The sequence below is a fragment of the Pelmatolapia mariae genome, linkage group LG3_W (assembly GCF_036321145.2).
Source record: "Pelmatolapia mariae isolate MD_Pm_ZW linkage group LG3_W, Pm_UMD_F_2, whole genome shotgun sequence".
Taxonomy (NCBI): Eukaryota; Metazoa; Chordata; class Actinopteri; order Cichliformes; family Cichlidae; genus Pelmatolapia; species Pelmatolapia mariae.
This window is the reverse complement of record NC_086229.1, coordinates 7,044,182-7,059,766: the sequence shown is the minus strand read 5'-3', so window position 1 is coordinate 7,059,766 and position 15,585 is coordinate 7,044,182. Positions and strand designations below refer to the sequence as shown.

Here is a 15,585-nt window from a genome sequence, read left to right as displayed (position 1 = left end):
AACAGCGATGCGCTGGCAACCCCTGGGTGTTAAAAGACCACGAGGACGTCCCTGCAACACCTGGCGAAGGTCATTCCATCAAGACCTAAAGACATTGAATATATCGTTGGAAGAAGCTGAAACCCGGGCACAAGATCGAGCCTGGTGGTGTTCGTTTGCCGCCCGATATGCCACATAAAGCATGGGAGGATTTAAGTCTAAGTAAGTCTAAGTCTAAGTAAGTCAGTTCAAACTGAGGAGAAAAACAGTCCAAATGGATTAAACATGTGAGTCATACATCTCCAGGAATGAAGTCAGAGCCTGCAGGAGCTTTAAATTCATCATTTTTCCTTAGACTGTTTGAATTCAGTGTGTCAGAGAAACAGAAACATGGAGGTGTGTTCATGACAGCGTCTGAATCCTGATGTCAGAGAGAAACTTTAGATTATTCAGCAGAGCTGATGTGGGACTGAGATCTGCATCAACATGAAAGTTACATGTATGAAGTTCACATGGTAAACTAGGACAGTCACAGATATCATGTGTGGACATCATGTGATCCTAAAGTGTCTTAATGGCCATAAAAGAGCTTTAACTCATACTGAGGTCGGAGTTTGCAGTGAGCTGACTGTATTACACTCAGAGCTGTTCGTAATGTTCAGTCAGTTTCTTGCGTTTTGTGTTTTGTTATCGGAATGTCTTAAATTTCTAAGTCAGCAGGTGAGATCAGGTTTCTGTGATCCCTGCTCTGGATCATGTGACCTTTTTTCTAGGTTACATGACAGGTCAGAGGTCAGCGACTGTAACTCAGTTACTTCTGTTAATGTGAACTCACGGAGTGTTTGTGATTTACCTCTCAGACTGACTGAAGTCCACAAGAAGATGATGATGGAGAAAGAGGAGGACAGAGCAGAGTCTGCAGGATCCAGCTGTGAAAGTGACGACTCCAGAGATAATCCTCCATACTTCTGTGATGAACCTAGAGCAATGAGGTCAGAGAGCTGAACTCACTGAGTAACAGAAATAATTCTGCACTGACATTATAATTAGAGTTGATTCTGGTTAATTTTCTGACTGTGTTTGTGAGCTGAGAGGAAATGAAAATGAATTTCTAACAAAAATCAGTTTTGTCCAGTTTTCTTGTAAAAAGCTGAACTCTAATCTAAGAGGATGTTACTGACAGGAAACAGCTGCATTGTCTGCAGTCTGTGTGATCACAGCTGCTTCAATCATGTTTGTGTCTGCAGAGGTCAGAGGTCACAGTCTGCAGGGTCCAGCTGTCCATCTGTGAGGAGTGACGTGTCCAAAGGAAACCCTCCACTCTTCAGTGCTGAACCTGGACCAACGAGGTCAGAGAGCTGTGATGACTCCTTTACATGTTTGTGTTTCCTGGATAAATCTGACCTGAAACATCCTCAGATTGTTACAAAGATTCATTAAAAAGAAAACAATGAAAGAGAAAAGATCCAAATGTTAGACTTGGTCATTTGCTGTTTGAGGACAGTGATGCTCATATCTGTGGGGAAAGTGTGACCTGAGTGGGTTCATGTTTGTCTTTAAAGAGCTGCTCTGATTCTCTTTGTGTCTGATCTGTTAAACAGTCTGAGAGGTCACACAGAGACCCAGCAGCTAAAGCCTGGATCATACTGGCTGCTGTTACTCCATCAGGACAACACTGAACCACAGTGCTGTTCATGGAAATCAATCAGTGCAACTTTACACTTTATTACTAAAAGTACTGACTCGTCTGCCTTCACACATGTAAACTTGAGTGTCATCATACTCTGAATCCACAGAATTTAATATGATGTCAGCCAAGTGTTGATGGCAACTTTATTTTTGGCACAATGACGTCATACAAGTGCTGTTGCCCTGGCAACCACGAAACCTATAGTCGTCAATCAGATTGTCAGATGGAGAAGCGTGATTGGTCCAGAGAACATGTCTCCACTGCTCTAGAGTCTAGTGGCCGTGTACTTTACACCACTGCACCGTCATGCTTGGGCTTGGGTGCAGCTGGTCACCATGGAAACCCATTTAATGAAGCTCTGTTCATGAGCTCATCTGAAGGCCAAATGAAGTCGTGATTGGCTCTGCAGAAACTGCACTTCATCATCCACTGAGCCCACTCTGTGATTTCCACTTCATGGCTGAGCTGCTGTCATTCCCAGTCACTTCCACTCTGTTATAATCCCACTAACAGCAGACTGTGGAATATTTAGTAGTGAGGTCATATCACAGCTGGACTTGATGCACTCATAGCATCCTGTCACAGCCCCACACTGGACTTCACTGAGCTCCCGAGAGCGAGCCATTCTTTCACAGATATTTGTAGAGGCAGTATCCTCCTGCAAATCGAAGCAAAAAGAATCTTCCCATAAAACCTTTCTTGTGATTTCCTGCCTATTTGCAGCTAAAGGAGACCACCAAAAATATGAGATATCAATGGAAAGCCCATGATGTATCTATCTAGCACATCAGGTGTTAGTAGGGCAGCTTGAATAACTCAAAAGATATAGAGCAAAAACAAATGTCCTTTACAGAGAACATAAATGAATAGGCCGGTTCTCACGAGGATATTGTGTCTATGAAGTAAGTGTCAGGAGAAAGTAAGACAGACACAACGCAAACAAGTGGTTGTTCCAAAGAACATCAAAGAAAAGTAAGAAAATGTTTTAGAAGCATCAAACTGACGGGAACGATCAGCAGTTGAAAAAATGTTTAGTTGCTGTACAAAGTTGTCACAGCAGATTCTGTCAGCAATGTTTCACATATTTCTTTGATCTTATAGATGGATCGTACTGCAATGAATGATCACCTGAAACAGGTTTTCTTTTTCTTCCTGGATACGACTCATTTAAAAACTATATTAAAGTCATGGAAGTCTTGAAAAAGTCATGAAAAAACCATTTGGACAAACATGGAAACAATGTGTCATGTTGTCCTGTGAGAATAAGTTTCCTAACATAGCATTTAAAGTCTGTAGTTCTAAATCAAAATCAAAAGTACTAAATCAAATTTAACACAGGTTTGTAATGACGCTAATTCAGTTTACAATAGGGTTCATTCGCTCGGTCAGCAGGTGGCGGTATCCTCAACCACTGGGGAGTAAACTGCCATTAAACGATCAGAAGAAGAAGAAAACCCCTGCACATGCGCAGCACGGATCGGGTAGACCCGATTTGTACGGTCCGACTTTACACATGCGCAGTAAGGATCGGGGAGTCCTGATCCGTAACTATCTTTTTATTTTTTTGTTTTTGTCTACATTATATATTAAATGTTTCATTATTGCAAACATTTTAAGAGACACTTATTATTCTTAACATCTTAACAGATACTCTGACCCGTAATGTTTGCAATAATGAAACATTTCAATATAATGTAGACAAAAAAATAAAAAGATAGTTACGGATCAGGACTCCCCGATCCTGCACTTTTGCAAATATGTGATATCTTAATAAACCAAGCAAATATTTGAAGTTTACACAGCTACTTTCTCGCCTGAAAATATGTTAAAAGTTTATTTTGTGCCCCAGAAAGATTGATAAGAGTAATTTTAAAACTTAGTAGTGGCCACCATTGTTGAAAACTGAAATTGGCTGGGCCGCTCTATGAATTCTGGGATATGGTGGGCCACAAAAGACACACCTGACCCATCCTTCAAATGCTGGGAAATGAAGGACGCATTTGTCGGCCGCATTTGAAGGAGTCGACGAATTGGGACAGCCTTTGTCACCTGGCTGTGACGTAATCGGCCTTCAAATGCGGCTTCCGAAGAATGCAGCCGACGTTTTGGGACACAGCTTATGTTTCTGTTGCAGATATGCTAATAATGCATATCATATATGCTAATAATGCATATTAAAGGCTGCATAACTAATGCTCAGCTGGAACAAGAACTACATGTTGTGCTGTTCATTAATAAAGAAGCAGCAAAGACAAAGATGTTTGGACTTGTGTGTGTTTGATCCTGCAGCTGGAGCAGCTGTCAGAAACCACATCTGTAATGTAGCACCGAGTACAGTCTGACTGACAGCTGGGACACTTTTTACATTCATTCATGTTTTAGCTGCTTAGAGTTTATGCTGGAGGGGAACCTGCTCACCTTGGATATGTTTCTTTAACTAATCAGTTACTTCTTGAAAATGAACTAAACCAAGGTAATCTGCACACTGACTGGAAAACATGAAGAATATAAGCAGCACCCTCTGATGGAAGGCTTTTATTGTAAAATCTTTGCAGGAAGTGTGTATTCATAGCAAACTGCAGGCAGATCACTGAGTGTTTAATAAGACAGGCAGACAGGAAAAGCAGCTCATTAGTGTTGATGAAATCAATGAAGCATCAATTTGTTTCCAGACTGAACGCTGCCTTTAAACAGAAAAGTGTCTCCACGTTTACTCTGTGACCATCACAACTTCTGCACCATCTTTTACATTTGAATAGTTTTTAGCAAAAGTTTTAGTGATGAAGAAATGTGTTCACAGGAAGAGGAAGAGGAGTGGTGTTTGTGAGGAGGAGCAGCTGTCCTGCTGTTCTTTGTGTCAGGACGTCCTGAAGGATCCAGTTTCTACCGGCTGTGGACACTGGTTCTGCAGACAGTGCATCTCCTCATACTGGGACCACTCTGCTTCATCAGGAGACTCCTCCTGTCCCCAGTGTGGAGAAAGATCCAGAACCAGAGCTGGACTGCAGACAGCCAGTCAGAGCAGCTGTGTACAAAGTAAAACTGAACATCTGTCTGCTGATGGACTCATTTCTGGAAACTGGACTTCTTGTTGTGTTGTTCAGACACTGAAGAGTTTTCTTTCTGTTTTTCTTTCTTTCAGCAGATGTTGGTCTGCAGGAGGTTTTACATGAACATAAGATCAGTCTGAGGAGGAGATGTGAACATGTGACTGAAGCAAGTGATGAAACAGGAAGTAGAACCCTCCTCAACAGGATCTACACTGAGCTCTACATCACAGAGGGACAGAGTGAAGAGGTTCATACCCAACATGAGGTGAGGCAGCTGGAGACAGCTTCCAAGATGGACGCCCTCCATGACGCTCCAATCAGGTGCCAGGACATCTTTAAAGCCTTCTCTGACCAACAGAGACCCATCAGAGTGGTTCTGACCAATGGCGTGGCTGGTGTTGGAAAAACCTTCTCAGTGCAGAAGTTCACTCTGGACTGGGCAGAGGGCTTGGAGAACCAACATGTCAGTGTGGTGGTTCTGCTTTCATTCAGGGAGCTGAACCTGATCAGAGATGAGCAGTACAGTCTTCTGGAGCTGCTCCATGTTTTCCATCCAACATTACAGAAGGTCACAGCAGAGAAGCTGGCTGTCTCTCAGCTTTTGTTCATCTTTGACGGCTTGGATGAAAGCAGACTTTCATTGGATTTCACCAACAGGAAGCTGCTGTCTGATGTCACACAGAAGTCATCAGTCAGCCAGCTGCTGACAAACCTCATCCAGGGGAATCTGCTTCCCTCGGCTCTCGTCTGGATAACTTCCCGACCTGCAGCAGCCAATCAGATCCCTCCTACATGTGTTGACAGGCTAACAGAAGTACGAGGCTTCACTGAAGCCCAGAAGGAGGAGTACTTCAGGGGGAGGTTCAGTGATGAAAAGCTGTCCAGCAGAATCATCTCCCACATGAAGACATCCAGGAGCCTCCACATCATGTGTAGCATCCCAGTCTTCTGCTGGATCACTGCTACAGTTCTGGAGCACATGTTGACTACAGAGCAGAGAGGAGAGCTTCCCAAGACCCTGACTGACATGTACTCACACTTCCTGCTGGTTCAGACAAAGAGGAAGAAGAACAAGTACCATGAGGGACATGAGACGAGTCCACAGGAGCTGACGGAGGCGGACAGGGAAGTTCTTCTGAAGCTGGGGAGGCTAGCGTTTGAACATCTGGAGAAAGGAAACATCATGTTCTACCAAGAAGACCTGGTGCAGTGTGGTCTGGATGTCACAGAGGCCTTGGTGTACTCAGGAGTTTGTACAGAGATCTTCAAAAGAGAGTGTGTGATCTTCCAGAAACCAGTCTACTGCTTTGTTCATCTGAGCATCCAGGAGTTTCTGGCTGCTATCTACATGTTCCACTGTTTCACGAACAGAAAGACAAAGGTGCTGGAGGACCTCCTGGGACAAATTCATTGGAAATCATCTCTGGATGATTTCCTGAGCAGAGTGATATATAAATCCCTCCAGAGTAAAAATGGCCACCTGGACCTGTTTGTTCGATTCCTTCATGGCCTCTGTCTGGAGTCCAACCAGAGACTCTTAGGAAGTCTGCTGGGTCAGACAGAGAACAGTCCAGAAACCATCCAGATCGTCATCAGCAACCTGAAGAAGATGAACAGTGATGAAATCTCTCCTGACAGAAGCATCAACATCTTCTACTGTCTGATGGAGATGAACGACCTCTCAGTACATCAGGAGATCCAAGAGTTCCTGAAGTCAGAGAACAGATCAGAGAGGTTTCTCTCTGAGATCCAGTGCTCAGCTCTGGCCTTCATGCTGCAGATGTCAGAGGTGGTTTTGGATGAGTTGGACCTGCAGAAGTACAACACATCAAAACGGGGACGACTGAGACTGATTCCAGCTGTGAGGAACTGCAGAAAGGCTCTGTGAGTCCAGATGTGTTCATTAACATCATTAATTAGTATAGATTACTGTAGATCAGTAGTTTAGTTCTTCAGATATACACAGAACTAAACGACTCTCATTAGTTTGAGTTTCTCAGATAAAATGTGTGTGTGCACCTGTGTGTTGTAGACTCACATCTGCATGTAGTACCTGTGTTGTGTCATTAGGGGGCAGTATTTTAAATCTTAGAGACTTAGACTTAGAGCTTTTTATTGTCATTGTGCAGTTTCTTGCACAGCGAAATTGGGTAGCTGGACCACAAAGGTGCTAAAGTAAGAAAAAGAGAAACCAATATACATCGAAGGTGGAAAAATAAATAAATAAATAATAAAATAAAGTAAATAAAAAGCAGTGTATATATATATATACATGTGTGAGTGGATACACTATAGAAACATTGTAACAGACTGGGACCAAAATAATTGCACTTGAGCCAAAAATATTGCACAGAACATGGAAGAACTAAGATATTGCACATAGATGATCAACAGCAGTGTCAGGGTGGATGTGCTGGGGAAGTCTTTACACACTCTTAGTTTGCATTAAGAGTTCTGACAGCCCACGGGAAGAAGCTGTTCTTTAGTCTGTTGGTTTTGCACCTGATGGATCTGAGCCTTTTTCCAGAAGGCTCTGCTGCTGTTGTTGGTCATTCAGACACTCCTGTTAGAGAGAAGACAGAAATAAGAATCTATGAAGAGCTTCTTTGTAGTGAAGTGAACTCTGATGTTACAAACAGAGACAAATATCCAGAGCAGTCACTATCTGAGCTTCTCCTCTGACTACAGACAGAACTACAGACACAGAGTTTATTGGCATAAACATGATGAGTGAGGATGAAGGTGCTGAGGAAGACTCTGGTTTAGTGTGATTAAAGTGTGATGTCTTGATGAGTGACAGTGCTGTGGTTCAGAGTGAGGGCTCAGAGGTGAACCAGCTGTGCTGCCAACAATGGGACAAACTGAGTGAGAAGACCCTGCTGACATCTGGACTGAACTTGTGTCAAATCTGTGAGCTAACGCTGATGTCACAGCAGCTCATGGATTCACTCTCATTCCTGCTGCTGCTCCTAATGACCAATGTCTGACTTCATGTCCTCATTAATAACAGAGCTGATTGGTCAGTGTTTGGTTGTTGCTGCTGAAATGTCGTCCCTGTTTTCTGCTGATGGAATTCACTGCTGTGTTTCTGGCTGCTGCTTACATCCCCGAGCTAACTTCCCGGCAAACGTCATGATGTCATCAGTGCTTTATAGACGGTGGGAGGTTCATGTTGTAACCACAAAATGTTTGTGTCTGTACACTGCAACCTTCCACACCATCCTTTATTGTACAGACTCAACACAAAGCAGCTCCATGGATCCCAAATCCAAGAGTGGACAACAGATTTGAAGTGTGTCACATCCATGTAGTCACAGCTGTTTCCACCATGTTTCCACTGATATTAGTCCTGTTCAATGACACGTTTCATATTAGTGAATATGTTCCTTAGAACGTTCACTGACATGTTTAAGTGTCCTGCTGGAAATCACTCAAATCATCCATGAAATCCATGAAAATCCTCTTAGTGTTTCTAACTTCACCCTCTGTCCTCTCTCTCTCTCCATCCTCCTCACTGCTGCTTTCACTGATAATCACACAAACATCGTATTCATAGGGCTGGGCGATGTGGCCTAAAATTCATAGCGTGGTATAGTTTGAAGCACGTGCGGTAACGATATATATGGCGATATATTATTTTTTTCTGTATACGTATTTTCCACACTAAGGCTTAAAATCCTTTAATTTTCTCAAAAATCGAGAGTGTGCCTTATATATGAATTCTGGTTGTGCTTACTGACCTCAAACCGTATTTATTACATTTAACAGAGTTAGAAGTTTACAGGAAGTTAGCTCGCTAGTTTCCACCTAAACATGACATACCATGTTCTGACTGAGATATTTTTGAAACTAATTCAAACGTACAGCTCTGCTATCACTTCCAACATAAATGAAGACAGAAAACTAAACAGCAGTGACGTTTGTAGGGTTACTGAAGTTGGACTACCTGGTATATAATGTTGTGCTACGTGATTGCTAGCAAAACAGCCATGTTAGCATAACATTAGCACAGTGAAGCTGGAGGATGAACGCTAACTTTTTTTCCACTCGATAAAAGTTAATGTGAGGGATTCTGGTGGTCAGGGACAAATGCAATCGCATAGCAGGATGCTGTACACGGGCCAAACTGAGCAGCTGCGAGAGAATTCAACATTAATGAATCAATGTTACAGAAGTGGAGGAAGCGCAGTTTTTGGCTTTCCCCATATTTCAAAAGTGTTTCATCTCTTTGCTATGACTGTCACCCAGCATAATTTGCAGATGATAATGGTTGTAGCCGCTGCGATGCTTTCGACCAATACAGGCACAGCTTGATGACATCATCAACATGCGCTATCGCGTTATAGTCAAAATCTCTATCGTTGGCCAAATTTTATATCATTTCTATCGTATATCATTTATATCGTCCACCCCTACGTATTGTTAAAGTTCATTTTAAGGAGAGAGAGATGGTGGAGATCAGAATAACACACTGACCCTGTCAGGTGGAGTCAAGCGATGATTTTAATGAACACACGCGTGGGAGATGCACCCTGCAGAACATCAGAGGTGGATCTCTCAAACAATGAACAAAACAAAGGTTTTATAGGGTCGGGGTAATACAACGCCCCTTCATGCATTAAGCAGATACAATACTTGCATACGTCAAATCAAAACCACAATGACTTTTAACACAGTTTGAAAAGATCATAGTCTCGTCTCGACAGCAGGTGCGTTTTGTTGCCACCGGACGCTCGCTCATCATCTGGAACAAACTGTCACGTACGCAGGCACAATTTTGCAGCAAAACATAATTAAACTTTCACCTATAAATAAGTCTATCTAAGATGTGTGTGTATGTGTGTGTCAGCCTCTGCTTGCACTCTGTTTCACCTCTCACCTCACCAGCTAGACCTTATAACCTTTCCACTCAACAGAAGGCCAGCACGTACACAACTGAAACTATATGTGTAATATATCGAATACATGTTTTAATCAAGAACCTCTACTAAAGCTTAATCAAAGATATAAATGAATAAAAGCTAATAAAGAATAAACTGGTGAGAGTCTCCTGAGACTCTGCTTTCGGTTTCATTTCCTGCAAAGCATACTCTGCAAACCTGCAGTTTCCTGTCAGCCTGCAACCCAGTCTTTCACCCACTGACCCTGGACTTCAGTGTAAGAGTATAAAAAGATTCAAAAGCGTTTAGGATTATAGATTCAACTCCACAGTTTAAAGTGGTTCTTACTGCTCCTATACTAAAGACTAATATGATACCACTATGTTTGAACATCTGAATGCAATATCAAAACTGTTATTAATGAAATAGTAATGATGATTATAAAAAATAGCAGCAAATAATAGCAGCAAAATATCCCTGTACTCTACAGTATTCGGCAACAAAATAACACAATAATATCATCTGATGATCATTATTAGAAGAGCAGGATCCATATTTGATATCAGAGTAAAACACTGCTTGGTTATGTGCAGTCATCATCAGTGACTTTGGGTCAAACAGAAGCTCTCTGATTGGTTTCTGACCTTGCTCACCTGTCCACTCCCACCTGTTTGTGTTTGCTCTCTCTTTGCTGTCTCCATCCTCTCTCTCCTTTCTCTCCCTCTCTGTCTTTGTACCATCACTCAGGTCCAATGGAAACAGTAACATTTACAAACCAATCAAAGACAAACTGATCCATGTCAGGTTATAACAATATTCAAAGTGAATACAGGCTGCTGCTGGACACAGACAGGTAACATCATTGTATAAAAGGCTCTGGGATTTTATGTCTATGTTCTGCAATATTGTGCGGGGTGGAGCCGTAGGAAATGACGTAGGCAGAAACTGGGGGGGGGGGGGGGGGTAGTGCGCTGCTGCTCGAGATGGGGAGATTGTTTTCCGTGTTAGTTCTGTTTACCTCGTAAGCTGTGTTCCTGGTTGCCATCCTTCACTGTGATGCTCCGAGTGTTAAGTTCATGACTGGAAGTAAGTGTCCTTAAACATGTTTATTTTCCGATCCTGATGTTTGCCGCGGCTTTAGTTACTTTCTACCGCATTATAGCAGCAAGTTTTCATCTCGTGACTAGAGGCATGCGCCGCTGGCCGCCGCCATTATGTAGTAATTTTATTCGGCCACACGATGGCGCCAAAGTCCTTATGTTCACAGTTAGAGTGGATGTTTCAGCTATGTATGATATTCCCACTGTGTTTAATTGTGTCTTTTCTGTGTTTAGAGCAAGAGATGTAAGATTGGCAGAGTTCAAATCATATATGTTATGTTATGTGTATATTCAGATGGATGTGTTGGTTTATTTCATTTACTACTTTATGTTTATCTTAGTGAAGCTGTTTCTGTATATATTTATATACTCATGGCAATTTGTTTGTTACCACATACTGCTGGCAACACTGAGCATCTAGGTGGCAATAAAACTGCTGGTGGTGACTTCCAGCAAAGTGGAAGCCTGTTGTCCTCCTTCCTGTATCCTGACCGATACACCATCTTGTTAACTGCTGAACCTAAAAGAACTAGCCCTCAGCAAGTACTTCTTAATAATTGGTCCTCCGAGCCAGAGAGCAGTTATCTAGATGGAGCCAGATGGAGCGACATGTCCTGATGTAAGGCCTAAACGCCACACACGGCGACCGAGCCGGTTTGAGGACTTTGAGGTTAACTACACAGGCCACCCCTTTAGGGAAATGCTGCAGTGGGACACCCCACAGCCTCACACAAGAAGCGGGAGAGTTCAGCCTCAGTATAGTCATACGCCACCCCTCTACACCGACAGGGATGGGATGTATTACAATACACCCCCTCCACAAGATGTGGACCTTAATAGGAGCCTCTCACCTGAATTTGCACCTTCCAATTGGCCAGGGTCTTCAATACACCCAGTTCATACAGAATTCAGAGCCTTGCAGGCCGAAAGAGAGAGGCTACTCCAGTCACAGCAAGTTTTACAGGACGGCCTCAGAGAACTGAAGGAGGCAAAGAGTGACCTCAGAGAGCTGATTGAAGTGGCTCGCCTGCTGAGGAGGGATATGGCTCAGCTGACTGCCTCACAGTATAGCACCAGTCAGCCCCCCAAGTGCAGTTCAGGAGAGGTATATACCACCCCTCAGACAATGCCACAAGAGGAGGATGAGGAGGTGTGGCCCGACCCACCACCATGGCCTGAACCGGTGGAAGAGTTGCACACAGGATTTTCCCAAATGAAGGTTGACGAACAATTCTCTGATGATGGTGTACAGTACCACCCTCTACCCCGCACAGCGTATTTTGCTGGTGAGCCTTCGCTGCCAAGTCAACGCTGCACCCCATATCAGGACCCTGTGGGTAAGGATGGAAACACGTTTCATGCCCCTCCACAACAATCTGTGCCACCCGCCTGCTGGGCACCAAGTAAGACAGGGTTTCTCCCAACCAAGCCTGTTCCAGCCAGTTCCCCCAGTCAGGTCACTGGAGTAACCAGTGGGCACTGCAATAACTCATCTGCTCCTCTTCCAGCTGAGCTAGTGTACAGGGGGCCCAAACCAACCATTCCAAGGTTCATTCATTCTGATCCCTCTGAGTTTGCTAGGCTCCGCATGGCTTTAGAGAACCTACTCCCTCCTAATACTACTGAGCTCTTCAAGTATCAGATACTTGTGGACCACCTCAAGCTAGATGAAGCTCGACTTATCGCTGATGCTTACCTGAACTCACCTAAGCCTTATACTGACACCATGGCAGCCCTCCACGACAAATTTGGACAACCTCATCAGCTCGCCTTGAGAAAGATAGCAAGTGTTCTACATGGTCCTGAAATAAGGCGAGGTGACACAGTAGCCTTCCAAAGGTTCTCCCTTCAGGTGCAGTCACTTGTTGGGCTGTTACAAACATTAGGACTGGAAGGAGAAGTGGAGTTGAGCTGTGGGTCCCACGTTGCCCGTCTAATAAGTAAGCTTCCTGCCGAACAGAGAGCTGATTTTCGTCGACACCAGTTCAAGCAGCCTGGGAGCACCTACACTCTGTACGACCTATCTGCATGGCTTCGTCAGGAGTCCTGGTGTCAAGGCTTTGACAGCCAAGCAGGCGTAAGAAGCCTAAGAGAAAGGAGCAGTGTAAAGGCTGAGGCCCGTCCAGGCCGACAAACCGTGACAGTCCTACATACCAAAACGGGCCATCAGAACACACCTTCCCACCAGCGAAGGAGTCGAGCTAGAGGGAAGGTCAAGAGCAAAGCCTACTGTGCCTACTGTGAGAGCACAGAACACTATTTTAGCCAATGTGATGATGTAGCCAAGCTCTCCAAAGAGGAAATAAAGGACTGGATACAGGTCAATAAACGATGCTGGCGCTGTGCCCGAACTCATTTAGCTGCTCAGTGCACGCTAAAGAAACCCTGCAGCCTGTGCCAGGGCAAACATCTGCTGGATCTTCACAAGGTAAATGCCAGGACAGAAGGAAACAACACTGGCATGACTGCAAAGGAGGAAAGCTGCCTAACCAGTTCAGCTTTGGGCTCACTCTACCTTGATCGCCATGGAGCTGGCAATCGTGTCATGCTAAAGATTGTACCTGTGCTTTTGAGCCATGGAGAGCGGACTCTAGACACCTTTGCTATACTTGATGACGGTTCAGAGAGGACCATGTTGCTCTCCGCTGCTGCAAAGACTCTTGGTCTGACAGGCATCCCGGAGGATCTGCCGTTACGAACCGTCCGCCAAGATATCCAGATGCTACACGGACATACCGTATCCTTCAGCGTCTCTGCTGCTACCAACCCTGGATCCTACTACAAGATTCACGGAGCGTTCACAGCTGATCGTCTCAACTTAGCTCACCATACCTATCCTATCGTTTAGCTGAGAAGGAAGTACAAATACCTGCATGGGATTCCGGTCCCAGCCCTGAAGGAAGCCAAGCCTCTGCTCCTTATTGGTTCAGACCAGCCACACCTGATCACCCCCATAGAACCAGTCCACCTCGGCCCACCTGGGTGCCCAGCAGCAGTCCACACCCGGCTTGGCTGGACCCTTCAAGGGCCAAGTCTTTTCATGGGGCGGCAGACCCAGCCTGTCCTATCCCTGTATACATCGGCCCAATCAGACGATTTGCTCAAGCATGTGGAGCGGCTCTGGCAGGTGGATGTGGTGCCTTACCGATCCGAGAAGGAGGTCACTCGGTCGAAACAGGATCAGCAGGCTGTGGCCATGCTCGAGGCCTGAACAACTCGCAGGATGGTCGATGGAGTCTTCAGGCATGCTACACCTCTACTCCGTCACCTACAGATGCCGCCATTGAATGCACCAAGGGAATCAGTCATGCCCAGGCTTCGAAGTACAGAAAGGCGCCTGTTAAAGGATCCAAGTCAGGCCGATGCCTACAGGGCAGAAATGCAGAAGCTGATCCAATCGGGAGCCGTGAAGGAAGTTACGCACGAGACTTCGCCCAAGGAAAACTGGTACATACCGCATCATCTTGTCAGTCATAACGGGAAGAATCGGCTGGTGTTTAACTGTTCCCATAAATACCTTGGACAGTCCCTGAACCAGTTCCTGTTGCCTAGCCCTACACTTGGAGCTTCCCTGCTGGGGGTGCTGGTCAGGTTTCGTGAACACCCCATAGCTGTGAGTGGAGACATCAAGGGGATGTTCCATCAGGTACTTTTCCTCCCTGAAGACCGGCCCCTGTTGAAGTTCCTGTGGCGGGACTTACAGGTGAATGAACCCCCTAGAATCTTCGAGTGGCAGGTCCTGCCATTTGGGACAACTTCAAGCCCCTGCTGTGCCACATTCGCCCTGCAGCGTCATGTGATGGAGCACACACAGCCTGACGACAGCCTGAGATTCTCCATCGAGAGGTGTTTCTACGTAGACAACTGCCTACAGAGTGTTGGCTCACCGGAAGAAGCTAGAGATCTGGTGGATCGGCTAAGAGAGTTGCTGCAATCAGCTGGCTTCGAGTTACGTACGTCAGTGGGCTTGCAATGATCCAAGTGTCCTGAGCCATTTGCCTCCAGAAGCTAGATCACAGAGTCTGGATCTGTGGCTAGCTGAGGACAAATCCAACCCGCTAGAGACCACGCTCGGGCTCAGCTGGGACTGGAATACCGACTCCTTGGGTTATAAGCACAGGCCCGTGTCCTATGAGATGCCAACCCTCAGAAACATCTATAGACTCCTAGCCTCACAGTACGACCCTTTGGGCTATCTGTTACCCTTCACCACTCGGGCCAAGCTCCTCCTCAGGCAGCTATGGGATAAGAAGCATGGTTGGGACGACTCGATACTCCCCTCCACCCTCCTGCAAGCTTGGTCTGACTGGGAAGCGGAGCTTCAGTTTTTACCTCACCTTACCTTCCCACGTGCCTCTGTTCCTGTCAGTGCTAACTCAAAGGGGGCCATCCGTGAGGTGCACATTTTTGCGGATGCTTCTGAGAAAGTTTATGGAGCGGTGTCTTATATGAGGACTGTAGAACAGGATGGGCAAGTTCACCTCACCTTCATCCTAGCTCACTCCCGTGTAGCCCCCAAACGAGCTCTCTCTATTCCCCGCCTAGAGCTCTGCGGAGCTTTGCTGGGGACGCAGCTGGCCAGTACCCTAAATAGGGAACTCACCTCAGCGATTGAAAGAACAGTCCTATGGTCTGATTCGACCACTGTTCTCACCTGGTTGAGCTCACAGTCCTGCCGCTACAAGGTTTTTGTAGGAGCCAGGGTAGCTGAGATACAGGAGATGACGGAACACTGTACCTGGCGCTACATAGACTCAGAGAGTAATCCAGCGGATGACCTGACAAGAGGGAAGGCTCTGGCCGAGCTCAAAGAGCCTAATCAGTGGTCTAATGGACCCCCCTTTCTGCTCAACAGTCCTGATACATGGCCAGAGAACCCGAGCTCT

At 45.4% G+C, this 15,585-nt stretch overlaps 1 protein-coding gene across 1 annotated transcript in view; it reads left to right on the top strand.

Moving 5' to 3' along the window:
* The first annotated feature begins 287 nt into the window (after positions 1 to 287).
* LOC134624176 (protein NLRC3-like) overlaps positions 288 to 15,585 on the top strand; it is a 305,899-nt gene continuing 290,601 nt past the window's right edge. Inside the window, exons 1-3 of the mRNA XM_063469162.1 lie at positions 288 to 302; positions 4,501 to 4,705; positions 4,812 to 6,603. Coding sequence (XP_063325232.1) covers positions 288 to 302; positions 4,501 to 4,705; positions 4,812 to 6,603 — 2,012 coding nt within the window. The remainder of the gene's footprint in view (positions 303 to 4,500; positions 4,706 to 4,811; positions 6,604 to 15,585) is intronic.